At 52.5% G+C, this 14,943-nt stretch overlaps 2 protein-coding genes and 1 pseudogene across 2 annotated transcripts; all 3 read right to left on the minus strand.

Annotated features, from left to right (window-relative positions):
- Positions 1–1,706: 1,706 nt before the first annotated feature.
- On the minus strand, positions 1,707–3,257 carry LOC142007594 (ubiquilin-1 pseudogene; annotated as a pseudogene).
- A 2,581-nt stretch (positions 3,258–5,838) lies between these two features.
- Positions 5,839–6,825, minus strand: LOC142007595 (olfactory receptor 52B2-like). The gene has a single exon (XM_074984284.1). The coding sequence runs from the start codon at positions 6,823–6,825 to the stop codon at positions 5,839–5,841; it is 987 nt and encodes a 328-aa protein (XP_074840385.1).
- A 6,926-nt stretch (positions 6,826–13,751) lies between these two features.
- LOC142002430 (olfactory receptor 52B2-like) lies at positions 13,752–14,717 on the minus strand. The gene has a single exon (XM_074978548.1). The coding sequence runs from the start codon at positions 14,715–14,717 to the stop codon at positions 13,752–13,754; it is 966 nt and encodes a 321-aa protein (XP_074834649.1).
- Positions 14,718–14,943: the final 226 nt, after the last annotated feature.

Below are 14,943 nucleotides of genomic sequence, written 5' to 3' on the forward strand. Positions count from 1 at the left end.
CCTGACATAATTGTACATACATTGACTATTAGGAAAAACTATTTCCCCAGGAGGGAGGTGAAACACTGGAATGTGTTGCCTAGAGAGGTGGTGGAATCTCCACCCCTAGAGGTTTTTAAGTCCCAGCTTGACAAGGTCCTGGCTGGCATGACATAAGGACATAAGAACAGCCCTACTGGGTCAGACCAAAGGTCCATCCATCCCAGTATCCTGTCTGCCAACAGTGGCCAGTGCCAGGTGCCCCAGAGCAGGTGAACTGAAGACAATGATGAAGCGATTTGTCTCCTGCCATCTGTCTCCAGCCTTTGATTAAAGGCTAGGGGCACCATTTTACTCTTGGCTAATAGCCATTTATGGACCTAACCTCCAAAAATTTATCAAGCTCTTTTTTAAACTCTGTTAGAGTGCTGGCCTTCACAGCCTCCTCTGGCAAGGAGTTCCACAGGTTGACTGTGCGCTGTGTGAAGCAAAATTTTCTTTTATTAGTTTTGAACCTACTGCCCATTAATTATATTTGGTGTCCTCCAGTTCTTATATTATGGGAACAAGTAGATAACTTTTCAATATTCACTTTCTCCACACCATTCATGATTTAGTTGGGGTTGATCCCACTTGAAGCAGGGGGCTGGACTCAATGAGGTCCCTTCCAGCCCTAGGATTCTAGGGTTCTATAATTGTTAAACCAAGAGCCTTCCTGGACATATTTTGGCCTTTGAGTTTTTTGCAAACTGTTGAGATTTGCATGGCAAGGTTTCCTATTAGAGCACCTAAGTTACGTGGCATGGTTTTGGTTTCCTAATTGGAAGGCCAGAGGCTAGCACTTCCAGCTCTTTGTCACTGACCCGCACTGATTTTTATGCCAACAGAAATTGCCTCCCTAAGCAGCTGTGTAAACAAAGCAGAATTTCACCAAAGAGTGAAAATCAGCCCACAAGCGCAGCCAGCTGCTGGAGTCAGAGACTCACCCTTGCTGGACTGGGACTCAGGAGATGCGATTCTGTTCCAGGTCTTGCACAGATACCAGGTGCAACTGGGGATGTGAGTCACTTCCCCTATCAAGAACATGGAGACAGCTCTGTCTAAGGTACAACCTCACAGTAACAAACAACCGAAGCCACATGGCTGTGAGACTCCGAGCCCAGGTCTGCTGAAGTCTGCGCTGCTATTTTTAGTCACACAGCGTGATAGTCCTGCAAGCCAGGTCAGTTGCCCTGGGCTCAGTGATTTTTTTGAGGACATACCCTCAGCTCCCAGGGGTGTTGTGAGAATAAATTCTTGACTGCATGTGAGTCATTCATATACTAAACTTATGTAGGCCAAAGTAGAGAGATGGCTCATTTGCCTAGCTCTAAATAATATCTACTTTGCAGAGATGTGGTGAAGCTCATAATTACTCAATTCATTATCTCAGGCTCCCCAGAGGACAGTGGCTGCGTAATTACACATTCGCAGAGGTCTGACCTATGCATGAGCTTTAGACAAAAAACACCGAGTCCTGGTCTCTGAAGAAAACAGCTCCCTACCAAAAGGTGCACCACGCTGGCTTTTGTTTATAAGACCAAAATCCAAGCATCCAAGTGATGAAGTTCTAGAGATGTTGCTGTCCTGGGTGGGCTGGATGTTTCTGCCCTCCCAGTGCCATGCTGGTATCTTCTCCGCTTCCAACGTATGTTTCTGTTGTGGGTCATGGAGCCCGTTGGTCCCAGTTACTCCAGTTCTTCCTGAAATTTGATTTCTGGAGCTTGCAGGTGCTGAGCATTCGTCCCGGGAAGACCTTGCAACATCTGCAGCATGTTTAAATGTTGGCGCCCCTGTTCGGAAGCCTCTGGCACTGGATGGGTGTTCTCACTGGGTGCAGTGCTGGCACTGGTTGTACTTACCGAGCTGCTGGAATTTCCCAGTCCCCACAAACGGAGAGTGAACCAGGGCAGAAGGACAGGAGCCTCTGCTGCCAGTGTCTGCAGCCCCTGCTCGATCTGCAGCCAGGCCTGCATGGCTTTCGGGTTGGACATGGCCGCTAACATCTCAGGGTGCTGGATCTGCTGAAAGAAACTTGGCAGCCGCTGCATCACTGGTTCATGGTGCTGGGGGCTCTCGGCCTGCGCTGCCAGCTGGGCATTCTGTATCAGCGACAGCATCATGCACTTGGTGTAGGATGCGCACAGGTTCACGATCAGCTGCGGGTTCTCGGTGATCTGGTGCACCAAGCTCTCAATTCCTCCAGCGTTGAAGCCGGCCGCCCCTCTGCCCATTTCCAGCCTGGACATGGAGGAGCTCTGTGCCACAGGGAGGGTGCTGCCACTGGCCACCCCACCGTCCATGTCCCCGCAGGTGCTGTTGGTGCAGACACTTGTAGCGCTCTGGGAGACGGAGGGAGGAGCTGACAAGTCTCTGTTCCCGAGGCAGGATTGTTGGCTGCCCTGCCCCACACCCTCCAAGGAGGGATTCCTCACCAGGGCAGCAAAGGGGTTGTTTCCAAACTGCTCTTGTGCGCTGCTTGGTGCCAGATCCTGGAGCTCAGCATAGGCACATCTCATGGCATTGTCCCCGCCAGGGATATTTTCCAGGTTGCTCGAGGCTCGCTCTTGATTCCTCATCTCCTGCATCATTTCTGGGTTCCGGACAATGTCCAGCATCTCCCTCATGATGTCCGGGTTGTTGAGGATGCGGCTGATCTCTGGGATTTGCTGGGCCAACTGCTGCATCTGGGGGTGGGCCATGATCAGCTGCCTCATCAGGTCAGGGTTGGAAAGCATGCTCTGGATAAACGGGTTCTCCACCTTCCGCGACATCATCTCGGAGCTGGCCAGCAGCTGCAGCGGGCTCTGCAGTTCCGTGCTGGAGGCGTCTGCCTCCAGGGCCCGCTTGCTCAGATCCACTGTGCTGCCGTGCACAGGGCAAGCGCTGGATGGCGCTGGGGCTGGGGGAATGCTCCTGGCCATGTGCACGTGTGGAAGGGAATCCTCCTGGGGTCTCTTGGAGGTCCTGATGACCAGGTGGACAGGGATCCCGTCCTGGATCCCGCGCTGCCTGAGCGTGTCCTGGTCTTTCAAAACCCTCCCAACGAACACCAGCACCAGCTGGCTGGTCTGGCAGTGGAAGTGCTTGGAGATCGCCTCCTTGAACTGCTTGATGGTGCTGTTCTCTGGCACCACAAACTCCTCCTTCCCCTTGGGGGTTTTCACCGTCACGTGGAGGATGCGGGGGTTGGCAGCGATGACCGGGCAGGCAACGCTGTTCTCTCCGCTGTCGGCCATGGCTGGTGAGGCTCCGAGCGGGCCGAGGGGAGACAGAGCAGAGGAGCTGGGGTGATCTTCTTAGGATCGTTCTTGCTGCCGAGCCCACTGCTCTACAGGTGCGGGAGCCGGAGAAGGGAACCCACCTTCCCCCTGCCCTGTGAAATACCACAGTCCAGGCCCCAGTCATGCAGCCCAGCCCCGGCTTGCACCAGCTCCCTCCTCCACCCCCTGTGTCTGCAGCAGGGTCCCGGCGCTCCTTCTCTGGCCGGGCCAACTGTGACATCGTTGATGACATATTTGTATGCAGCAATGGCATTGGCTGCCGTCTCCCTCCCTGCTCCCCCATGTGGAGAGAGCCAGGGAAGATGCTGATACATACAAAATGCACAGGAGCCGGCCTGTTCAGTTCCAGAAAGAGGAAATGAAGTGGGAACGTGGGCACCCCCTGGGAGGATCTCCCCAGCAAATGCAGCCAGCAATGGGCCCTTCAGTCCAGCAGAGCCGAGCCCAGCCAGACCCCATGGCCATCAGGACAAATTCAGATGTTTCCAGCCAGGACGGTACCCTGGAACCTCTTCCAAGGGCCATGGGGTCTGCTCCATGCCTGCTCATTCTAAACTAAAAGCAGATGATTTTTCTAGAGGCTCTGCTCTGATGGTCACTACAGGGCCGGTCCCAGGCCTGTGCTGCGCAGACCATCAGGTGGGATAATAACAGCCATCACTTCTGGCCTTGGGCTCAAGAGAGCTGTGGCTGATGGGGTTGGAAGGCCAGGGATGGGCCGGATATCTGGGTTGGATTCTCCTCAGCCTTGGCATAACCCCACTGAAAGGAGACAGTGGTATAGGTCAGAATCAAACCCCAGACCCTGCTTCTCCTCTGAGGGGCACCCGCTGGCCTATACACTGCAGAGGGAAGGCACAACCATGGCAGGCATAACCTGGTTCTTCCCTGGTTACACCCAGCCTACTTTATAAGGTCCTCAGGGCTGGGAACATGTCTCCATGGCTATCCCAATGCTCTGCCACTGGCTAGCTGGCTGTCCTTGGGCAAGTCACTTCACCCCACTGCTCTGTGCCTCAGTTTCCCCATATGTAAAATGGGGATTGTGATATTGATACCCTTCATAGGGAGCTTTGAGATTTCTCACAGCACACAGAAGTTTCTTGGTTGACAAATAATTGTGTCTCGTTTCTGGAGGGTATGGAATGAGGGAATGGCCTGCAATGGTACATGGGCCTTTTGTCACTGCTAACAGCAAATATCCACGATGGCCTTAAAAGACAAATACAGCAAGTTGGGGAAGGGTGAATACGGTTTCTGTCAAGGGAGCTCATGTCTCTCTAAGCTGCTAGAATTCTTGGGGTCAAGAGACACGCGGACAAGGGGATCTAGTGGCTAGAAGCGTAACTTGGACTTTCAGAACACCTCTGTCAAGGTCTCTCACTAGAGGCTCCTAAGGAAACTAAGCAGCCCTGGAAGACGAGGGAAGCTACTCTCAGAGGCTGCTAACCAGTTAAAAGGCAGGAGCAAAAGGTAGGAATTAACGGTCAGTTTTCACAGTAAGGACAGGTCAATAGAGAAGTACCCCCAGGACCTGTTCTGGGCCCTGTATGATTCTACACACCCACCAATGAGCAGGGAAGGGAGCACACAGTCAAGTGGCCACGTGTGCAGAGGGTACCAATGTAATCAAGATGGTTGAGTCCAAAGCTGAGTGTGACCAGTGACAGAGAGATCTCACAAACCCGGGTGACTGGGCTACGCAACAGCAAGTGAAATCCAGCACTGATAAGTGCAAAACCATGCAGATTGGAAGAAATAATCCCAACCACTCCCTCAGGAGGGGAGTGCCAAATTAGGCTCACACCACCCAATAAAGAGCTTGTGAACTTTCTTCACAAGCCATTCTCAGAAAACTTCCACTCTGTGCAGGGCTGTGGTCAAAAAAGCCGGCGGCTTGGAAAGATCAGAGAGGAAATGAAAAGATCACACTGCCACTACTGCATAAATCCATGGCCTGCCCACCCCACGGACACATCTGGCCACCGAAAGGCTCCCACAGGAGAACAGGTTGAAAAGACTCAGGCTTTGCAGGTCAGAAAAGAGACAACAGAGGAGACGTATGACAGAGGTCCCCACACTCATGCATGGGGAGGTAAAAATGGATAGAGAAATGTTATTTATTGTTTCACCCAATACAGAAAACATCAAAATTTACTCCATGGAATTAATAGGCAGCAGTTTTAATACAAACAGGAGGAAGCACTTTTCATAAAGCACAGAGCTAACCTGGGGGACTCATTGCTGGGGGATGCTGTGGTGAGACAAAGGTCCCTGGGCAGAGGTGATTTTACCTTAGTTCTTGCTTATTTTCTTGTTTCCCATCAGTGTAGAAAAAGACTCATTGGGTCTGTCTGCCTTTTGTGGAAGAACACTGTCTTCTTGTAGCCCCATCTGTCTCAGGACATGAGGGAGACCAAGTGGGTGGGAGAGATCCTTTATTGGACCCGTCTCTGTTGGCAAGAGAGGGAAGCTTGCAAGCTCACACAGTGCAAACTCTTAGGAAAAAACCCACATACTTCATGTGAAAACCGGCTTAATGCCCAAGTGCTGTGGCTTTGCTCATCAGGAAGGTTCTGCTGCAGCATCGATAAAACACCCTCATCAGCTGTTTCAGGATCTCTCTTGTGGCCACCCCATAAATGATGGGGTTTAACATGGGAGGGATGAGCACGTAGAGGTTGGTCAATAGAATAAGAATGTAACCGGGGATGATCTGCCCAAAGCGATATGCAAAAAAGGAGAAAAAGGCTGGCGTATAGAATAAGAGCATGACACAGACGTGTGAGCCACAGGTGTTCAGAGCCTTGAGCCGGGCACCCTTGGATGGGAGCTGGAAAACAGCTTTTAGGATCAGCCCGTAAGACACAGCAATGAGTGCAGCATCCAAGCCAATTGCTAAAATAGCCAGGGCTACACCGTACCAGACGTTGACTGTGATGTGGTCGCAGGCCAGCCGGGATATGGCCATGTACTCACAATAAGTGTGAGGCAGGAGGTTGGTTCTGCAGAACTTCAGTCGCTTCACGAGAAAGACAACGGGAAAAATGAGACAGAAACTTCTTGTGACAACCGCCAGCCCTATTTTCCCTATCACAGGCTTGGTTAGCACAGTGCTGTATCTCAAGGGGTTGCAGATGGCAACATACCGATCAAACGCCATGGCCAGCAGGATGGCCGACTCGGAAATAAAACTGACGTGGATGAAAAACATCTGGGTCAGGCAGGCAACAAAAGAAATTTCCCCAGCTCTGCACCAGAATACTGCCAGCATCATGGGCACTGTTGTGGTTGACAGCAGTAGATCATCCATGGCCAGCATGCAGAGGAAAAGGTACATGGGCTCATGGAGGCTTCGTTCTGTCAATATGATGAATAGGAGGAGAGAGTTCCCAAGAAGCGCCGCAATATACATCAGACAGAAGGGGATGGAGGTCCAGACCTGAGACTCCTCTGTGCCATGGATGCCGGTCAGGATGAAGGTCACAGGGGCAAAAAAGGTCTGATTGTCGGCTGCCATCATCTACCATCCCTTGGAGCATCTACTCAGTTTTCAGGAACTAAGAGCAAAAGAGAAAATCAGTGAGTGCTGGAGTGTCAGCCAGGACAGACATGTATTTGGTGAGAGAATCAGGGAAACCAGCAAACACTTCCTTGTGTGACAGCTGCCTGTCGGGTGGGACCGTCAATGAAGAAACACTCTCCTTCTACAGAACACCTCCTTTCCCACAGAGGAAGATGTTTGTGACATTGTGACCCTGGGTTCAGCAAGACGCACCGTCCACAGCAGATTCTCTCCTCTGCACATTTTAGGTCTCATCAGTGACTCTGAAGGTGAATTGAAGCAGACGTGAAACTGCTTCCTCATTTACTTCCCTCAGTGTTAAACCCACTCCAGGGTTACTGTGTCGTGAGAACAAAACCTCTTCCATTCACAAGCCCCCTGCTGGCATCTTCCGGCTCTGGGGTCCTGATCAACATTCAAGCACAAGTCAACTCATTCACAAACAGCTCCCATCGGCCTGGAGGAAAACATCCACAGGAGTAAAGTTGCTTTTTTTTCAGGATTTGGCCCTAAGTCTGTGAGCGAATCTCCAGTAAGGTTGGGGATTCACTACACACCAATATAGAATAGATGCCATCACCCTGGGTGCTCTGGGATTGGACCACTTACTGGAAATAATGAGTGTTTGCTCAGCACCCAGTAGCAACCAAGTACCCCCTGGCTATAGCAGACTCGGTCCCCCATTTTTATCCTGGGATAACTACATTGTTCAGTAGTAACAGAGAGTGAGCCGTGCTAGTCTATACACTATCAAAACAAAAAGCAGTCAAGTAGCACTTTAAAGACTAGCAAAATAGTTTATGAGGTGAGCTTTCTTGGGACAGACCCACTTCTTCAGACCATAGGTGGGTCTGTCCCACGAAAGCTCACCCAATAAACAATTTTGCTAGTCTTTAAAGTGCTACTCGACTGCGTTTTGTTTTACATTGTTCAGAAGTGTGAACTATCCAGGGACGTTGCAAACCCTAGTGCCCTGTATAGACAGAGCCAAGGTTAACAATGCTGGCGGGAGAGCTCTCTCGACTCAGCGTAGACCACCTGCAGAAACACCCCACAGCAGTGCAGCTGAGCCAAGGCAGCATGTGCAGCCCAGCTGGGCCCATCATCCTGCTACGGAGAACTACAGCCGCAGGTGGGGGAACATTGTGCCTACGGCAGCCCTGGTTATCGGTTGCTCCCAGGCTCCAGAGTTTGCACAGTCACAGCTCTGCTCCTGGGCACAGCCAGTTTCTGCGACCGCGCTGGACCCAGCCCTGAGCCCCTTGTGGATCTGAGGGAAGTTTCCCTGAGTGCAGCCTGGGGATTTGGGGTGAGGATGTGACAGGACTGGGGGAGATTTCAAAGAGGTTTCCTCTGAATTGTCCCTTTAACCAACAACGGCCCAGCCCAGAGCCACTGAGTTCAACAGCCAGAGCCCCAGTGACGTGCGTGGGTGAGGGTCAGTGTAACCCGGCGCCCTTGTCCTGACACGGCCCCTCAGCGCAGGGCCGGGGGCATTGGCTCAGTGCCAGGGGCTGCCGTCCTTCCCCTGCAGTCAGAGTGAGGCAGCCCCAGTCTAGCTCACCCCCTTCCAACACTGCCTCGGTGTCAGGTGTGTGCGGCCGCCCCGGACAGATTCATTCCCTGCCAAAGACTCACCAGGCTCCTGCCCCAGCCAGGGATGAGCAAATGCTGCCTGGGACTCAGCTGGGAGCTGCAGGGGATGGGGAATCTGCACTGAGCGGGGCTGAGGTTCAGGGATGTTTATACAGCTGCCCTGGGACTCCCAGGGGGGCTCAGAGCCAGCAGGGAGCCCCAGGGACCTGGACTGTGGGACTGGCGCAGGTGGGGAAGAGAAGCAGCAAATTAACCCTTTCCTCTCCCTTGCTGAATCTATTTTTTTCCTGTGACGCTGATGCCCCAGCAACATGTTCCCCGTTCTTTGCACCCAACTCTCGCCTCAGACCTGACAAACTCACTACATCAAATCCAAGTCTTCGTTTGTGAAACGTCTACCCATAAGAAGTAGTGCTTAGGTGTGTGCAGGACGTTGTCCCCATCCATAACCATTGCAAAAGGCACACACAGGTGTGAGGTAAGCAATACCACATTGACACTGACAGTGCGCTTGGCCCTTCTGGAGTAGCAGTCAGTCACCAGGCACAGTGTGTCTTGGTGATGGCCTTTCTGGGGCGATGGGAGAGACTTTGTTACTCCACCCTGCTTAGCCAGGATTGCAAGACCAGGCTCCGTTGTCCAGCCTGGCTCCAACCCCAGGTTGTCAATGGAAAACCATAAGAAACCGCTGCAGAGCATGAAAACCTCTTGGAGGTAAATGAAGGAGCAGTACAACAGGCTGGATTGCCTGGCCTATGCCCAGAGAGAGAAAAGACAGGTTCAGTGTAACACAGGGTGCCCCTTGGCTCTTTTCACTGAGTGCAAGGGAAGAATAGAACCTGGTTCTCATGGATCTCATCCAGCTCTGGGGGAGATTTACCTTTGGGGTGGGAACCTACTTTCCTAAGGGGGGACAGGGAAGCATTGCTCAAAGTTCTCGTTTCCTGATTTGTATGGCAGCGACTTGTTCCCCCACTCTTGGGTTTCCAGCGAACTTCCCATTCCTCTGAAATAAACCAATGTTTGTTGTATTGTCAGTGTTCACAAGTGTGGCGCACAAGACAGGAGAGGTGATTAATGGCAGAAGTGGAAAACAGGAACGTAGCTGAAATTTCCTATGTGAAATCAACCTCCTGTAGTGCAGACCTGTCCTGAGAACCATCACAGTCCTTCTTACACAGAGTGATTTAGGCGCCTCTATGCATATAAATAAAGCTGTTGTAGCCCTTTAACAATGACAGGACCTGTTGACTAACAGAATTATGCAGGCATAAGTTTATCGGGCAAAGATCCACTTTGTTAGAGGCGTGGAGTGGGGATTTCAGAGAGAGATGTAAATATTCTAGGCCATGGAAAGAAGGGACTTACCTTTTTAAGTGGAGGACCAGTGCTGACGAGGAGCCAATTCCCACCCAGTGGATGTGACCCCCTCCCAGCAGTTGATGTGGAGGTGTGAATCCCAGAAGAGGGAGCCAGCCATTCCCAGTCCCTATTCCAACCCAGATCAACAGTGGAAATGTTTCAAATGAATCTCAGCTCTTCAGGGTCTCGGGATAAGTCCACACTTACGAGGTGATCAACATGTCACAACTGATCATCTGCACTTCATGTCTGAGGACGTGGCAAAATCAATCTCTCAGGGCTTAGCCGTCAACCCTGGTACCTCATGTTTTTGCGTGGAGTGAGGGACGTTAGTGCAAGCCCAAAGATCCCCGATATGCACAAGGCAGAAAGTCGATTCTGATACATTGATTCTGGCTATGCTAATAGCGTGGCTAGAATTGCATATCTGGGATCGACTTTGTTCTCTAGAGCAGACCGGGCCGTTGTCCGTGAAGTAGCCATGGCGTGAGCGGTGCTTGGATGGTTATCAGGGTCTGGAGCCAGTCTTGTCTGCAGGGCAGGAGCTGCTCAGGGCCTGTTCACAAATGAATTGCAGCTTTGCAGTTTCTCTTCAAAGTCTGTCTTTGATTTATTTTCTTTTATTTCATTTTATTTTGTTTTATTTCATTGTTGAAGGATGGCCACTTCTCAGTCTCTTACCGACTGTCCAGAGAAGGTGAAGTGCTCTCTGCTGGTTTTTGTACGCTGCCATTCTTAACATCTGATTTGTGTCCATGCAATTTTTCCCACAGAGACTGCCCAGTTTGGCCCATGTGCATGGCAGAGGGGCATTGCTGGCACATGATGGGGCAGATGATCTCAGTAGAGATGGCCCTTTGAGTCCCGGGATACTAGAGAGACAATGAAGGGGAGGGAATATCTCTTACTGCACCCTTTGGCACACTCATTACCTTCCCTGGCCCCAATCAAATGCTCCGTGAAGCCTGAAAGCTTCTCGCTCACCACGAGTTGGTGTAGCCAGTAAAAGCTCCTGCTCCTGACCCCCTATCTCTCTGGACGTGTGCCTGTCAGGCAGGAGGCGGTGCAGAGAAGGTAAACGAGCTGCCCTTCCCCTGCTTACACAGGTACAAGGGACAGGGAAGGAAACTAACAGGTGTCAAACCAAAAGCGACACCAGGAAGTAGCTTCCCACCCAACACGTCTGCAGCAGGAAGCTGGTGAGACTAGGAACTTAGCATGACTCCAGAAAGGGGCAGGACGGTACGTGGGTCTCAAACGCTCCCGGGGTTTGCCATGTCAATGACAATGTGCATTTTGGAAGGGTGAGCGGCCCCCTGGGGCTGGGTTGAGACACTCTCTGTTAGAGAAAAGGGTGGGACTCTGTGTGGGGGGAAACATGGTCCCTTATCCCCCACCCCCCATGAGAGAGTCTCCCAGCTTCTCCTGAAGCACCTGACGCCACTGCCAGGCCGGACGGACCCGGCTCTGACCCAGTCGGGGGGTCCCACGTTCCTCTGACGGGGCAGAGCTGATGGGCTGTGCAGCGCCTGCGCCCTGTGAGCCCCAACATTTCACCAGCAGGGGAGCTGGCCCCTCCCAACCGCTCCCTGCTGCTCTGGGGGGTCTCTCCAAGTACCTGCCCTGGGACACCCCTCGGCCCTGATTTCCAGAGCACTGAGCACTGGGGGCTCCATTCGCCTGCACTGGAACTGTGGGTGCTCAGCAGCTGAGACACCCCACCCTGGATGGCTCAAGCTGGGTGTCCACCCCAGCCCCACCCCGAATGCTGCCACTTCCTCGGAGGTCCCACCCTGCCTTCTCCCCAAGACCGACCCCCATCACTTCTCTCTCCCTGCCCCCTCTGGCTGCCCCGTATGGTTGGTAGGAAATGGGAGGTACATCCCTCACAATCTGAAAAGTGACGGCCCCCTTGGCCCTTTGCCTCCATCCAAACCCAAACCCCAGTAAATCAGCAGCCGAACGGGGAAACCTTTGCCTTGAGCGCAGGGACTCGGCTCACTGACAGGCTGGTGATGGGGGTGGGGGAGGCAAAGGGGCGTTTGTCCATGGGCCTGGCTTTTCAAAGGGGCCCAGAGCGTCAGCGGCCATTGCTGCCACAGTTGCAGGGGCAGCAGCCAGAGCTCCAGGCCTATGGTGATCACATTTCCCCATGGCAACTGTGGGACACCAGGGCTCCTCAGAGATGGGGGTGACTGTCCCAGGGCGAGGAACTGGGGATGGAGGCTGTGCAGCCTCCCAGTGGGGATAGACCAAGGATGGGGACTCCTCAGCCTCCCAATGAGGGGAAGTGGAGGACGGAGGCTCTGCAACCTCCTGGGGGGCTGCTGAGGTAGGGGTTCTGCAGCCTCCTGGGGGGGGGCAGGGAAGAAGTGGTGCTCCTGATCCAAGGCACCAAGTGGTGGGGCACAGGAGCCCTGCAAAATATGGCACAATTTGCCCGTATGCTTAAAAAAAGCTGGGACTCCTGTGAGACAGCTTAAATATGGGACTGTCCCAGTGAAAACTGGGCGAATGGTTGCCCTATCCGGGCCCCCTTGAAATGCTGCAGCGTGCAGTGCCAAATCACTAGGGGCGTGGTCCAGGCTAACCCCGCCTCTTCTGCACTTAGCCCTGCCCCTTCTGGGGTGGGAAAATGACCCCTGGTCCCTTTTTAGCCCCAAGGCCATAGTGGCTGTCAGCACCACTGCCCATTGAGTCCCTTCAGTCCACTGCTTCAGCAGTTCATTGGGAATGTGCCGTCAATGTCCTGGGTATGGAGGGGCCCTGATGGCATCTGGCAGCCAGGGGCCGAGTCAGAGAACTCCTCTGCTCAGTGCAGACTTGAAGGGCAGCAGCAGCAAATGCACCAGGATAAAAGGCTCCCACTGACCAGTTCAAGTCATGTCCTCTTGGGGTGGGTCTCCAGATCAAGGGGCTTGTGATAGTGTGGCCAAAGCCACCCCCCATTCTGGTGCTGGGGCACGGCGAGAAGAGCCCTGTCCCTTGAGGACACTTAGTCCCTCCCTGCTGGCTGCGGACTCTGCTTACTTTTCCAGTGAGGGAGTGCAGGAGAGCAGAAACTGAATGGACGTGACACAGCAGAACCAAGACTAAAACCCCTCTCTCCTGGGCCACAGTATTGGTTCCCCGTCCCACGGACCCGAGAACCCACTTGTGTGATGTGGTGGGAGTGTGTGTGTGTGTGTAACAGGATGAGCAGCTCACACAGGCTGTGCATGACCTCCTGTTGGCTGCAAACTAGGCTGTCAGGTAACACTCCTGTCCCGAAACAAAGCGTGGAGGAGCCCGGCTGGGTTTGAATTAGAGACAGGCAGTTAGTGCGGGGGAATTGGGAGGCTACGGAGCAGCAAGGCAGACCACACCCCAGACAGGGGCTCCAGGCCTGGAGTTCCCTCTGGGGGATATCCTCCTCTCAGCTCTCCTGCTTGCTGCACTGACATGTCTTTACTTGCTGCATCTCTGTTGCCCAATAAATCTTCTGTTCCACCTGATGAGTGAGAGTCACTTCTGGCTGTGGACGGGGTGCAGAGCTTGGGGACCCCGGAACCCCCATCACAATTTGCCGGTGCCTTTGCTTCCATCTGGAGTCCAGCTCCGACGCAGAGTGCCACAAAGGCCATGCACACCACATGCTCTCACTCATGGTCATTTTGCCTTTTTCTTTCCTCCTTTGTATTTTGATTGTTTTTCCCCCTGCAATTTAGAAAAAGATTCGCTCTGGCTGGCTGCCTCTGCTGGTGTGTGCGTATCAGTACTCGTATGTAAGTGAGACAGGCTGGGTGGGAAAATATCTTTTATTTCACCGACTTCTGCCGGTGAGATAAGCTTTCAAGCTAACACAGTTGAAGTCCCCGGTTACCCTGTAGTTCAAACGAAACCCTGTCTTTAATTTCCAAACCCCAAGGCATTCTCCTCTCCCTGCTTTAGCTCTGCAGGAAGCTTCTGCCACAGCATCGATAAAATACTTTGATGACCCATTTCAGGATCTCTTTTGTTGCCACCCCATAAATGATGGGGTTTAACATGGGTGGAATGACAACATAGAGGTTGGCCAGGAGGTTGAGTATATAACCAGGGATGATGTGCCCAAACCGGTATGCAAAAAAGGAGAAAAAAGATGACAGGTAAAACATCAGTATGACGCAGACGTGGGATCCACAGGTGTGCAGAGCCTTGAGCCGGGTGCCGTTGGATGGGAGGCCAAAGACGGCCCTGAGGATCAGCCCGTAAGACACACCAATGAGCCCAGCATCCAAGCCGATTGCTAAAATAGCCATGACTACACCGTACCAGAGGTTGGCTTTGACGTTATCACAGGCCAGCCGGGATATGGCCATGTGCTCACAATAGGTGTGTGGCAGGAGGTTGGTTCTACAGAACTTCAGCTGTTTCATAAGAAAGACGAATGGAAAAATGAGAAAGAAACTCCTTGTGAAAACTCCCAGACCTATCTTCCCGATCACAGGCTTGGTTAGCACGGCGGTGTATCTCAGAGGGTTGCAGATGGCAACATACCGATCAAATGCCATGGCCAGCAGGATGGCCGACTCAGAGATAAAACTGACATGGACAAAGAACATCTGGGTGAGGCAGGCAGCAAAAGAAATTTCCCCAGCTCTGAACCAAAATACAGCCAGCATCTTCGGTACTGTAGTGGTAGATAGCAGTAGATCAACAGCCGCCAGCATGGAGAGGAAAAGGTACATGGGCTCATGGAGGCTTCGTTCTGTTCCTATGAGGAATAGGAGGAGAGAGTTCCCGAAAAGTGCCACAATGTACATCACACTGAAGGGGATGGAGATCCAGACTTGCGACTCTTCTGTACCCTGGATGCCAGTCAGGATGAATGTTTCAGGAACAAAAAAGGTCTGATTCTCAGCTGGCATCATGTACCATCCCCTGGAGCTTCTATTCAGTTTCCAGAAACTAACAGCAAAAGAGAAGATCAGTGATCAATGGAGTGTCAGCCAGGACTGGAATGAATATGGGGAGAGAATCAGAAACACCATTGGAAACTTGCTTGTGTGACAGCTGCCTGTCGGGTGGGATCATATACCCGGAAATACTCTTTAGCTACAGAACATCCCCATTCCCGAAGAAGGAAGATGGTTTGGG

The sequence above is a fragment of the Carettochelys insculpta genome, chromosome 1, assembly GCF_033958435.1.
Source record: "Carettochelys insculpta isolate YL-2023 chromosome 1, ASM3395843v1, whole genome shotgun sequence".
NCBI classification, from domain to species: Eukaryota; Metazoa; Chordata; order Testudines; family Carettochelyidae; genus Carettochelys; species Carettochelys insculpta.

What these genes read in the sequence shown, in the direction of transcription:
- LOC142007595 (XM_074984284.1), bottom strand. Translation starts at nt 6,825, where the DNA reads ATGATGGCAGCCGACAATCAGACCTTTTTTGCCCCTGTGACCTTCATC.
- LOC142002430 (XM_074978548.1), bottom strand. Translation starts at nt 14,717, where the DNA reads ATGATGCCAGCTGAGAATCAGACCTTTTTTGTTCCTGAAACATTCATC.